The sequence below is a fragment of the Siphateles boraxobius genome, unplaced genomic scaffold, assembly GCF_051911475.1.
Source record: "Siphateles boraxobius isolate OS27281-9 unplaced genomic scaffold, OSU_SipBor_1 18, whole genome shotgun sequence".
NCBI classification, from domain to species: Eukaryota; Metazoa; Chordata; class Actinopteri; order Cypriniformes; family Leuciscidae; genus Siphateles; species Siphateles boraxobius.
In genome coordinates, this window is record NW_027508788.1 from 5,735,473 (window position 1) to 5,748,534 (window position 13,062).

Below are 13,062 nucleotides of genomic sequence, written 5' to 3' on the forward strand. Positions count from 1 at the left end.
ATGTCTGGTCCCGAAATCGCAACTGCGCAGACTCAAGTCCCAAGATGTCAGCGCCATATCGGGACAAAGGCGGCTTCACTTCTCGCCAATGGAAGAGAACGAAGGGGCGTCGTCCATCTTTTTTTACAGTCTGGTACTAGCATAATAAAATGCGAATGCACATGTTTTGTTGTAAAGTGTCTATAAGACTACACTACAGTAGTACCTCTGGCTGCTATTGGACGCTCTAGCCCACATGACCGGAAGTAAATACGGTCAAGCAGCAGTTCCCGCGTTTGGCAGCTCTTTCAATAACATCTTGGACTAGCAGCATCCATTCATTCCGGATATGGATGACCTGTATTTAGACAATATTGATGAATTTGTGAATGATCAAAATAAGATCGTGAGTCATTCTTCACAACGATATCGCTATTGTCATTTTAAATGTGAAATTTCAGTTAAGATACCAACATGTGGTTGAATGCTTGTTTACTTGACTGGCCAGAGTTGGGAACCAATACAAATAACGTTAACGTTACCGTTACCCTGAACGACTGATTTTATGACCTTCGGTTCCGTTAACGGGGTTTTTCAGTGCAGTCTTATTTCCGAAAGAATTACACTTATGAATCGAAACCGTAACGTTATGTTCCATTTAGGTACCATGAGAAACATAACGTTACGACTACAAGTCAGCATTTATATTTTGTTTTTTCAGGTCACTTACAAATGGCTCAGTTTAACTCTTGGAGTCCACGTGAACACAGCTAAACAGTAAGTACTGTTATTTCCATTCATGCTACTTTCAATGTATTTAAGCATACATTTGCTTCTTGATAATCTGTTGGTGTTCATGTCACTTTGTTGCAGAATGTTGTATCATTACTTGGAGCAGAAACGCAGGGAAAGTTCAGGGACTCCCCTTCATGCCACCTACCTTGTATCTGGCAAGTTAGTTGAAAATGGTAGTACGGTAAGGCCTGAGATCTGATCATTGCTTCAAATGATTTAACATTATTTTAAGATCTGCCATTGAATATTTCCCTTTCTTTTTAGTGCCATAAAGTATCAGTAGTACGTGAGGACAAGCTTGACGGTAAGATTATCATATTTGTATCTGTAAATTACAACAAATAACATTTTATAAATTCAATAATTCTTGGCTCAGAAATGTCCCTGTCTCCCACATCTCATCTGGGGTTTTTAAAATTATGTTTTGTGGTAGCTTACATATATTTTAATTGTTTGAGGGGGTGATTTTATATCAAATAAATTAATTTAAAATGTTAATATACATGTTTTTGAGGGTGATTTATATTACTTAAATTTGTATTTATATTGTTTTATTTAAATATTATCAGGAGCAAAATAAAAATAAATATAATTTAAATCTGTGTTTTCTATTTAAATTTTTCAGTTGAGGAGAATCTTTTTTTTAAATTTTTTTTTACAGCTGTTAAAGCAAAGATGGATGTGACAATCAGTGTGCATGTCTACAGTGTGCAGAGAGCGGAGCTGAAGGATAGTTCGCCACTTTACAGTACAGATTACGATGCTGTTAAGGAGCACCTAAAGAACTGCAACAAGTAAGTGATCCTCATATAACCTGTATGCATGCATCATATGAGTGATACCTCCACTAAAGTACTGACACGTCCGATATTTATCATCTTTCGTCAGGTACAGTGCTATACGTTGTTCTGCGGCGGTCCCCATGCCACCTGTAGAGCTGCAGAGAGCTCAGGAAGTGGCTTTGGTCCCTCCAGTGGAGAAGGAAATCAATAAACCTCGCTTGAATGAAAACACTTCTGCTACCTCAAAACCTAGTGCTAAGCAGCCAGCAAGCATCATGGGAATGTTTGCAAGCAAAAATGCTTCTAAGAGTCAAGAATCCAGCAAGGAAGTGAAAACAGAGCAGAAAGATGATTCTTCCCTGGTAAGTGTGTAACTCTATACTAGTTTAAGGTTGTAGACACAAGATTGTGTGTAAAAATGTATAATGGTTTCATATGTCGTAGGTTGAAGCTTCAAAAACCAAACCGGCCTCCAAAGCGAACACTATGAGTAACTTCTTTGGGAAGCCTGCCCAAAGTGAGTGTTTTTTTTGTTTTTTTGTCTTCAACTATCAAAAAACCTAATAAAGCATAATGTACAGCAATAAACAAAACGTTTTCCTGTAAAATTTAGAAAAGGTAGATGAAAAACCCAACAAAAGCATCAAAGAGGAGACAGACGGCGACCCGGCAGCATCGAGTTCTGCAAGTGTGAAACTGTCACAACCGTCTCCCAAATCTGAGTTTGCCATTAAAGAGGAACAATCTAAGGTGTCCAGTGCTTTGAAAGTTGAAACAAAAGACATTCGGAAGTAAGCTTTACGAGTTTTTTTTTGCTAAAATATACATGCATAAAGACACACACACAACGCTGGAAAAAATTAAGAGACCACTGCAAAATTAGCAGTGTCTCTGGATTTACTATTTATATGTATGGGTTTGTTTCTATATTCCTGGAAAAAACTTGCTTCCTTCTGCTTTGACAATGTTTTACCGCAGGACATTGTTCCATGCCATCGTGGCATGTGTGTGAAGTGGTAAAGTTTCCTCCAGTGCAGAGCATGACTTTCTGAAGATTATGCTCCACTCGCTCAGTCTGCACACTCAACCCAGAATGCTCTCTGTGAGATGCTGGTTCGAGAATATGTGAAATAAGCAATAGGTCTAAGATTCTGGAGTTCAAATATTGAAGTTGCAAACCTTATACATCGCCTATATGCACAGTAAACATCACAGTTAAGAGCAAAGGAGTGTGGAGAAACTGAGTTTGCAAAGATTAATTTTGTAATATACTAACAGCAAAGTTTTTTTTATTGTGGATAAAAAGAAGTTTGAAATACCTTTGCAGTGATACACTGTTAACGAACATCCCGCAGCCACACTAATGAGAGCGACTTTTAATCGAAAATGTAAATATGTGCTGCACGCTGTCCTCTCAATAGCAAAAAAAAAACAATACAACAAAATTAACAGCGGTGAGAAAACGGCAGTTAAAAAATCATTGGCATTATCCAGTCAAATTGTCACGTTTATTTATAGCCTGCTACTTTATAAAATATAGCTTTAAAGCCACAAATATCATAACTGCTCTGTATTGGCCTTCTGTAATCGAGACATTTATTCAAGTGTTACAAACAGAAAGACATATAGTACAGAAAAATTGAATGAGGGAGGTTTTGAACAAATGTCATTTACCGGTGAGCGTGAGCAGGTGAATGAGTGGAGTGTTCGCTCGGGCCGTGAGCCTTGGCATAGAGCCGAATATTGAGTGGAGTGTCACACCACTTTGCTCATATTCTCTGTAATCTACACAGCCAGGCAAATCAAGGTGTCAAACAAAACCAAGCTGCTTACATTTTTGCACCAGGAGTGGCATAAAGTCACCCAAAAGCAATGTGACCGACTGATAGAGAGCATGCCAAGACACATGAAAGCTGTGATTGGACATCAGGATTATTCCACCAAATATTGATTTCTCAATACTTCTAAAGTTAAAACATTAGTATTGTGTTTTTGCAATATTCTTTAAGGTCTGAAAACATGGCATCATCTTTTCTTTTTTGACCAGTTGTCATTTTCTGCAAATAAATGCTCTAAATGTTTGTTCGTAAAATTTGTAAAAACTAAAAATGTTGTCAGTAGTTTATAGAATAAAATATAATTTTTAATTTTAATCAAACGCATACATATAAATAGTAAATCCAAAAAAACTGCTAATTTTACAGTGGTCTCTTTTTTTCCAGAGCCGTATGCGTGTATAAATATGTGTGTGGTTGTGTAGTAGGCTATATATATACAAAATAAATATACAGTGCAAACACAGCCATTATTTTGCAAATAATGCAACATTTAATCAATTTCCTTAAAGAGTGAATTATATGGCATGTGTTATATTTGTCCTCAAAAATGTGAGCTAAAATATGTTTGTTTTCTCTAAGTAAATCAAAGCGTCCTGAGGTTGTGGACAGTGATGATGAGAAAATGGAGAACCAGCAGAAGAAGAGACGGCGTATAAAGAAGCCCCAGCCAGACAGCAGTGATGATGAAGGTACGAAAGAGATAGGGGGAAAAAAGAGAAAAAAAAAAAGAAAGAAAGAAAAAAAGGCTCACGTCATACTTGGTGGATTTGAATCAATCCAGATGAGGTGTTCTGTGACCAATGAAGAAAAACAAAGAAATAGGTTCTCCCTTTTGCCAGAGTGCTGAATAAAATATCAAAATTGTTCTCTGACAAACAAAAGCTAATTGATAACATTCATTGTCTTTCTTCTCTCATTCTCTCTTTTCCTGTTTGTATGTGTATGTATGTATGTATGGGATCTGTCTTTTCTTCTTTTCCTCTTCCAGTTGTGCCAGATTCTCCACCTGTGTTAACCAAACAGACTCCCAGCCCCAAAAAACAAGTGAAGAGAGAGCCTGTTTCACACCAAGTAAGCATCACCAACACGTTTATTCCTTCTTTTTTTTGGTATTTGTTGACCTAGACATGCCAAGCCACTCAAACAAGACGGTCAAGGTTTGCCTGGTTAGCATGGGTATTAAGCTCCTGCTGATAGATAACCAAACTCATTGATTGTCAATCAAAGTTAGCTATTGAACAAAATGTATTTTTTGCAAGAAAAAGAAAACGTAAGGTGTGCCATTTCCTTGTGACTGACCTGTATTGAAATACAGGTCACATTAATTTACAACACAAACATCACACTTGTATTTTACATAAAGTAATATTGTCGTTTAATTATGTTCAGGAGAGCTCAGATGTGAAGAGGAGGAAAAGGAGGCGTGTTTTGAAGTCTCACACATTTGTTGATGAAGACGGTTCCTTTGGTAAGTAAAATTTCAGTTGACATTATCCATTGTCTTGATTAGTGGTTGACCTGTATGGATTTGTTTTTTTATGGCGGATGCCTATATCTTAGAGAGCATTGTGTCCAATGGCTGATATATATGATGATTCTGATTCTGTAATTCTATTATTTTATTTTTCACAAATAACAAAATAGTTAAAAACATTAATGAAGGAACTAAACACTAGCCAACAGTGCATTCAGAAAACTGGTAAGTTTGTGCTGGACATAGTGCATAAGTTTTAAATCAAGGAATTAAAGTGAGGATGCTCATAAACTGGGTTACCGTTAACAACAGTTTTTGACAGATTAATACTATCAGTTAAATGGTTAAAAAAGTAATTTAAGTTATGCTTAAGGTAATTTTACAAGATGTTTTAAAACATTTGCTGCACAGTAAAAAAAAAAAGTATATTTGTATTTTATTTTGATAATGAACAGGCTGTGATGTCAAGTTAGCAATGCTAGAACTGATACGTTGTGTGTGTCTGCACGAGGCGTCTGTGCGATCATTTAAATTTTTTCCTTATAACAGCGGAAACAACTTTAAAAAATCCGTAATTTATGGTCATACAGATAAGAGTAAGACATCATCATCTGTAGTAGGGATGGGTATCATTAAGGTTTTAATGGCATTACTACTCTTACGATACTGCTTATTAATCCGATACTTTAACGAAATTCTTATATTCTTTTAAGATCTAATGCCATTATGATATATTTCCTCCCAATTATTTACGCCCATTTAAAGCATAAACTGTCTAATTTGGCATTATGCTTACTAGGGGTGACCCCGAATAGTTGAAGATTAGATGCTTTGATAAGAGGAGCCTGATTCGATTACCAATCTCACAGTTGAATCTTCGCAGAGGTGTTATGAAACAATTTATGATTTCACATAGAACTACCGGTTTTCTGCCAGCAAGTTAATATGATATTATATTATATTACTTTCCATGATCCGTGACCGACAGAGGAGCATCTTGGGAGCAGGGATTTAAATCTTTAACCATGTCTGGGATAGAAAATCTAAAGTGTGGATGCACACCATCAGAAAGGATATTCTCCAAGGCTGAATTTAGCATCAGTAAAACCATGATCGCACTTCTGCCGGCCAACACTAACAAGTTGGTTTTCCTCGGGACGTTCTAAAACGCTTAACGTGAAAAACGCTTAACGTGGCTTAATGTATTAAGACAGTGAAATTAAAAGACCGAAATAAACACCATACTAATTAAGCAAACTATGTACAGAAAAGCAGATGAGCGCAGAATATGAATGAAACACATTTAATTACATTATCCTTCCAAGAAAACACTTGACGTGGTTTAATTGGGTACTAGGACAGTGGTATTAAAAGATCAAATTATGTACATAGTACACACTTTATTAAGAAACCATACTATGTGCAGATAAGCATATTAACCCAGTATATGAACGCAACGTGTTCCTTCTATAGAAAGCCACGTTAAATTATACTTGTAAATACGTTACAGAAGCTTCTGGAGACGTTTTTGTGGGAAATTTTACTTCCGCGTCTGAAAATGGGCGTGGTGGGTGTGACGTAACTGGCGGGAGAGCGGTCGATTCAGACGACAGGAAAACAATGGATCGCAATGACATTTCGGACGCTGAGGAAATACTTACTCGTATGACGGACCACAGCCGTACAATTATGAGCCTGCTATGCTGCCAAGAGAGCAGGGACAGGCCAGGATTAATGTTAGACAGAACGGTCAGAGACAAATTGAGTTGTGGTGTGAGGAGAACCAGTGGAGAACAGGAGAGGTGTCTTGGTGAGAGAGACCAGTGTTAGCTTATAACTTAGATATACACGTTCGCTAACGATATACACTGTGCTCACAATATTGTACAGATTATTACCATCGTATATCAGGCCAGCAGACAGGAGTATGTTTAGGGTAAATACTATTAAACGTATAAAAACTATACTTGAGTATGTTTGTATTGTACTAAAAACATACTCAAGTACATTTTTAACACATATTTTTCACCTGGGTTGTAACATAAACAGAAAATTAAAGATTTGAATATTTAAACAACCTAGTAATTTTCTTTTTCAATTACAAGTTGCCTCTATTAAGGGTATGACTACCTATATCACACTATTTGATGCCATTGGTACAGTATAAGACGATCAATATTCTTGCTTCGGCATCCCATGTTAAACTCCATCATATCGCCGGGATGATAATCCTACGATCTGAAGTGAATGCTACACACGACCGCGTTTTTCGAAGCCGATGCGGAAGAGAAATCCCGTCTCTTCACCTGCACAACCCGCACCAGGCACGAAAGATATATAGCACCGTCCTTTTTCTTGTTATGGAAACCTGTGGACTCGATGTCCTGACGGGCCAAAGTTTTTTTAACCTCCACAAACACAATAATTTACCATGATGAGGATAAATTAAAATACAAAAACTACTGAAACCACACTGACTCACGATAGCTCTTACTTAATACCAGCCTACTCTGCAGTCTGCACTGAGCTGAGGCTCCCTGTCGTGACATAAAATGACGCGATATTGAAAAAAAAAAGCCTACTAAATCTACTAAATTAGTGCCCTTATGTCGTTTTAAAACATTTTATATCCAGCATTAACTTTTCATATGGTATTTTCATACAAGGTTATATATTAATTTTGATTTTTTTTTTTACCTGCAATATGCTCTTTAACGTGTAATTAAACGCATTGTTTATATTCTGTGCTCATCTACTTGTCTGTAGGCTATATAGTATGCTTTATCAATAAGATGTGTACAGAATTTGATCTTTTAAAATGACTAGCCTACATTAAGTGATTAAGTGTTTTTCATGTTAAGTGTTTTTTTCACGTTAAGTGTTTTAGAATGTCCTTTTTCCACACTTTGTAAAGATTCAAATAGACACAGGCAGTATGAAAGACTGGATTTTTTTCAGGTAGGGTACAAGTGATTTCAAAACATTTCTCCCGATTTTAATTAAATTTTTGGTTAGATGCTGCGAAAACTTTAGCTAAAAAGACTGCCTCTCCAGTTTAGCATTTGTCTCCAGTTAAAAAGACAAAGTTGACGATTCTGGCTATATTTTCGTTTTTTTTTTAAATAATTTCTTTATTTAAATTTTATTTATTGATCACTCAGGGTTATCTAATTTAACTATTTTTGGGTTGTGTTTTGAATATATGTTCCCCTGCACTTTTTGCACACATTTGTTCTGCACGGTTCGATGTTGCGCTGTACTTCTAGAACGTGCTCACACAGGCAATTTAGCCGATTTAATTTGATTTGTCAACATGTGAAATGCAAATCCTGTCTGCAGTGTAGCATTTTTGCAGTTATTTTATTTCTTAGTTTTATTGGTCCAAAATGTTTTTACATTTTCTTCCATATCTCTGTGGGAGGGCGCCCCTCCCCCACATGCACAATTCGACTGTTAGTCGACTATAGGCAAAACTTGACGATTCTGATTTGACTATGTAAATCCTTAGTGGCGGACACCCCTAATGCTTAACCCTTTCTTTCCTATTTAACCAGGAAGATCCCTTTAAATAGCCGTGAATGTACTGAACTCTCTCCTTTTACAAGCAATTAATTGTATGCGTCCTGACAGAAACTCTTGAATCATTGAGTAAATCATAAGTTATATGAAAGAAATAGAAAGTGCTGACAAACTGTTTGTGCTGAAACTATTTATTCCAGATTACTTGTGTCTTTTTTCATGCGAAGGAAATCTTTGTATTTGAAGACCAAAAGCTTCAATGTTTGTGTTCGATTCCTAGAACTTCGAGGCACTTCGCACAGTGTCTAATATTACACATTCCTTAATGCCAGTTTTCTGTTCAGCACATTAACTCTTTGAAGTGGATATTTTTATTGTATGGTCGGTGGTGAAACTCGTTGCATATGTTTGTTTGTTTTATTATTTGTCTGCTGGTGCAAACATGGTTGACCAGATGAAGGTTTAGAGAATCCAGTCAGAAATGTGTATGGTTGTAAATGGTATGATGCTGTCTACAGATGCAGTATTTAAATGCATAAGCACAGTAACAATGAGAAGGGTGTTAATATTAATTATGCCACCTAAGGAACTTTCTTTAGGCAAAAAATGTATGGCAACATCTCTTGTAAAAAATAAATAAAAAAATTCTAGATCTAGATCACCACATGCTTCTTGACAGTGTCTCTGACAATAAATATCAAATGTATCTGTTTCCTAGTGACCGAGAAGGGTTATGTGAGCGAGTCTTACTCTGAGAGTGAAGAGGAGCCTGAACCCAAAAGTCAAGCCAAGGACTCGAGCTCACTCAAGCAGTCGTTTGGAAAAAGGGAGGAAGAGAAAAAAGAAAAGAGTCAGAAGAAGACCTCTGCCACTAACAAATCTACAAAGCAGCCATCCATTATGGGATTTTTCCAGAAGAAATGAATTAGATTTCTTATTCTTTCATGGACTTTTAAAGGAATAGTTCACCTGTAAATGAAAATCGTTGTTAACTTTCATGTTGTTCCTAAACACACGCGCACACACACAAACACACCCACATATATATATATATATATATATATAGATAAAGAAGGGGGGAAAAATAACAAGGGTGAAGAAATGAGGACAATTTTTATTTTTGGGTGAACTATATTCCTTTTAATCACTTAAATTTCAGTAGTGACTTTCCTATGAACCACATGATGCTATAAGGAGGAAGTATATCTTGTTTGTCACTGAAAGGCCCCTCATAGACATTGAAATGGAGTAGATTTCTGCTTCTACATGAACAACATTTATGTGCTGAGATCACTTAACTTTACATGCTGGATGTCTTTACCGAAAAAATAGCCAACCTCCATTACTGGACTATTTCTTTGCAAGTTTATTTTGTCACTGGCCATTTTTTAGAATGTTGCTGGATAATAAATAAAAGTTCGAAATCATTTTTCTTTTTGTTTGTATTAATGTTCTTGTAACAGAAATATTAGTGCTTTCGCCAGAAATTACTCTGACATTCATGAGTTATTAAGTCCATTAAAAAGCTGCTCAATGGTCAAGACATTTTTTTTCACTTGCCGACTTGTTTGGTTTCTTGCGAGTCGAGTTGTTTTCTCCTCCAAGCTTCATATTTCTAAATGACATCAGTTTCTGGCTCCGTAGTTGTGTTGATCTTGGACATTTCCATTTATCAAAACTAAACTTACTGTGTGGAATGGCATGCCTCTGGAAATGCACATCAAAATCAGTCCAAGCTCTTCTGATCCAGTGCCACAGACATGAAATTGAGCGTTTTGTGCCAAGACATCATTCCCCATAAACTCACTTTTTTTTTCCCTGAGGAAAGGCTTCTAAACTTAGACCTGAGCGGGTGTGTGCAACCGAACACAAGAACAGTGTTCTTTATATTGTTGTAAAACATTTGTAATTGTGCATTCAAACATGAGGACAAGCAAAGTGAGAATTTCTGGCTATTTTTTGTATTAAATATTCAGATTTTGTCACTTTGTGATCATTTTATATGCAAAAAAAAGTGTTTTGACATTAATTACCTTGCCCAGCTGCATGCTGTGAAGGAAAACCATTTGGTTGTGTTTGTTTTGTGAAGTTAGGTGTTTGCACATTCCCTTAGCTCACCCTGTGCTGGCCTCTCATTGATGTAGAGTGGGGTAAGGTGCCCATTCTGGATGCCTTATCAAACAGCCGTTTAAAATGTTAGGTGCCTCGTTGTCTGAGAAAATCCTTTGCTCGATTGCATAGCTGGTGTTGGAAAAATGCGGCAATGCTTTTGGCTCGCCGACGCTTCAGGAGAGTGCGGGTAACTGTTTCCAGGTTCACCTTCAGTCTTCAAAGGTACACTTGTTCAGCTACCTGTTTGGATCCTTTTGGTTTCCATTTAAACCACTAATACATAGCAATAATTGAACATTTGAAAGTTAATTAAATGAAAAAGTCCAATTTCCAACCTGATTGCTGGTGAGAATACAGGCTGCATTGTTAGATAATTCTGTCATGATTTACTCACCCTCATGTCATTTTTAAACCTGCATGACTTTATTTTTTCTGAACATAGACAATATATTTTCTGAATATATACAATAAAATAAGGGAGTTTTAGTCTGTGCAATGTACATCAACCGGGTCCATAACAACCATTCTATTTTTTTTTTTCCGTCAATTATGTAAAACAGACATCTTCCATAATATCTTTTATGTTCAACAGAAGTCATACAGGTTTGGACAAACGTAAGGGTGAGTAAATCATGACAGAATTTTCAGTTGAGTTCGCTCAAAAATAAAAAGGTTGGTGAACTTTCCCTTTAAGGGCTAATTTAAGGCTCTAATCTGGTGAGATGCTTTTATAAAATATAATAACGGTTTATTTTCCATAAAATAATTAATTATTCCATAAGTTAAACTACATCCATTTGTGTAACACTTCAGTTTTTCACATCTCCTTATCTTGTTCTGTCCATCCATGTGATTTAACGGTCTTGGCCACCGAACGATTTCAATTAGATTCCTCTTGCATAGCTGCTCAGAAGAATGCATTTTTTAGCCCAGGTGGAATAAATCAATAGACATTTTCAAAATATATAAAAAGTGAACCCACATTATTAAATTTAAAATGGCCTTGGGCACTCTGCAAAGCCATTAAATATTGTTTTGAGTGCTTCATATTTTGCTCCACTGTCTTTTCTGCTTTCTACAGTGCTTTTGGAGGTTTAATGTTTTTCTATCCTAACTCAGGTATTTGACGAACATAACCCCTCAATACCGAATATTTAAATCTTAATTAGTTACATATTTACCCATGTGACCCCTCCCTCTTTCCTTTTGCACACTGACCCTGACTGTGTTTGCAATAATCTATCAAGCATATTCCTCTGAATAACTTAAACTCAGGATATTTAGTCATTTTTTTAAGTTCCTTTTGAATTTTTTACAGACCCTCATAAAAGTTTATTATGTGTAAAACAATTAATACAGAGAATCTGCATCTATGAAGATGCCTTCTAAGTGCGGGCAGACCTCACAGGCACGAGAGAGTCTTGCTTTGTAGATCAACGCCAACAAAAAACATCAAACAGCAATAACTCAAACATTCAGCAGTGATTTATTTTTCTAATCCCCCTCACTGTTCTCATGCAGAGCTCTTAAAGAATAAATCATTGTGAATTAATTGAAAGCAGATTTTTACACACGCTCGCCTGACTGGATGATATAAGTGCATTTGGCTGAAGGATCACTGTTCTTTGTCAAAACAGGAAAATATGCAGAACATGATTGGGAAAGGCAGAGTATGCATCACCTTTTGGGGATATGATGTCTTTGGGGTTATTTTTGGGGTGTGAGGTGCCTCACATCTGGATTTGTCTTGTTGAAATCAAGCAAAAAAAAAAATGTATTTTGATGATTACCAAATGGAACCTGTGCTCTCTTTGCAAATGTCATTGAATGATTCGAAACATACCCATGTGCTACAGTTGGCATGAATCCAAGCCCTGATTATCTCTAAAACACTTCACCTCATCATTCATCATTGTGTCACATTAGTTAAGTGGCCATATGACACCCATCCATCATTGGTTGATGTGGCTTAATTACTGTTTTCTGTGCCAAAGGCTATGCAGTCTGTTCTCACTCAATTTAGTGCCTTTTAGAAGTACATTTAAGTTATATTCTAAATACTTTCATTTTGGCAGACATTTAAGTATCTAATACCATTAAAGTTTCAGTTAAGCGTTAATCGTAAAGGGATAGTTCACCCAAAAATGACCCAAAAGTTTTCAAACTTTTTGAAACGCATATGACTTCCTTTCTTCCGTGAAACATGAAAAGGAATTATTTATTGAGAAATCCAAGCAGCTTTTCCATACAAAGAAAGTAAATGATGACCACGGCAGTCAAGCTATAAAGGCATAAAAAACTTTGAGTAAATTTCAGTCTGTTCCTCACACAAAAATATCCGATTTAGGATTTTAGTGCACTTTTATTGTGGTGTGACTTTTTGGAGCTCGAAAGCCCCTGGTCCCCATTCACTTTTGTTGTATGGAGAAGCACAGCATGGACATTCGCAAATTTATTTATAGCATATTATACAGTTAAGAAGCATCACACGACCAGAGTGCTGTTTTCCTGAATACCATTCACGATTGAAAAAGAGACACTGATTTCATAACAGTTCAATAAA

The 13,062-nt window shown here is 36.3% G+C and overlaps 1 protein-coding gene across 1 annotated transcript; it reads left to right on the forward strand.

The window, feature by feature from the left end:
* On the forward strand, nucleotides 1-9,814 carry pold3 (polymerase (DNA-directed), delta 3, accessory subunit). Its single transcript, XM_077233026.1, has 12 exons — nucleotides 1-385; nucleotides 701-756; nucleotides 853-955; nucleotides 1,039-1,078; nucleotides 1,436-1,568; nucleotides 1,663-1,918; nucleotides 2,001-2,073; nucleotides 2,170-2,347; nucleotides 3,974-4,083; nucleotides 4,383-4,465; nucleotides 4,784-4,862; nucleotides 9,106-9,814. The coding sequence occupies exons 1-12, from the start codon at nucleotides 329-331 to the stop codon at nucleotides 9,309-9,311; spliced, it is 1,374 nt and encodes a 457-aa protein (XP_077089141.1). The 5' UTR covers nucleotides 1-328; the 3' UTR covers nucleotides 9,312-9,814.
* The last annotated feature ends 3,248 nt before the right edge of the window (nucleotides 9,815-13,062 follow it).

Coding starts and splice junctions, on each gene's coding strand:
- pold3 (XM_077233026.1), top strand. CDS start 329: ATGGATGACCTGTATTTAGACAATATTGATGAATTTGTGAATGATCAA. Junction 1,569..1,662: donor CACCTAAAGAACTGCAACAA/GTAAGTGATCCT, acceptor ATCTTTCGTCAG/GTACAGTGCTATACGTTGTT. Junction 2,348..3,973: donor GAAACAAAAGACATTCGGAA/GTAAGCTTTACG, acceptor GTTTTCTCTAAG/TAAATCAAAGCGTCCTGAGG.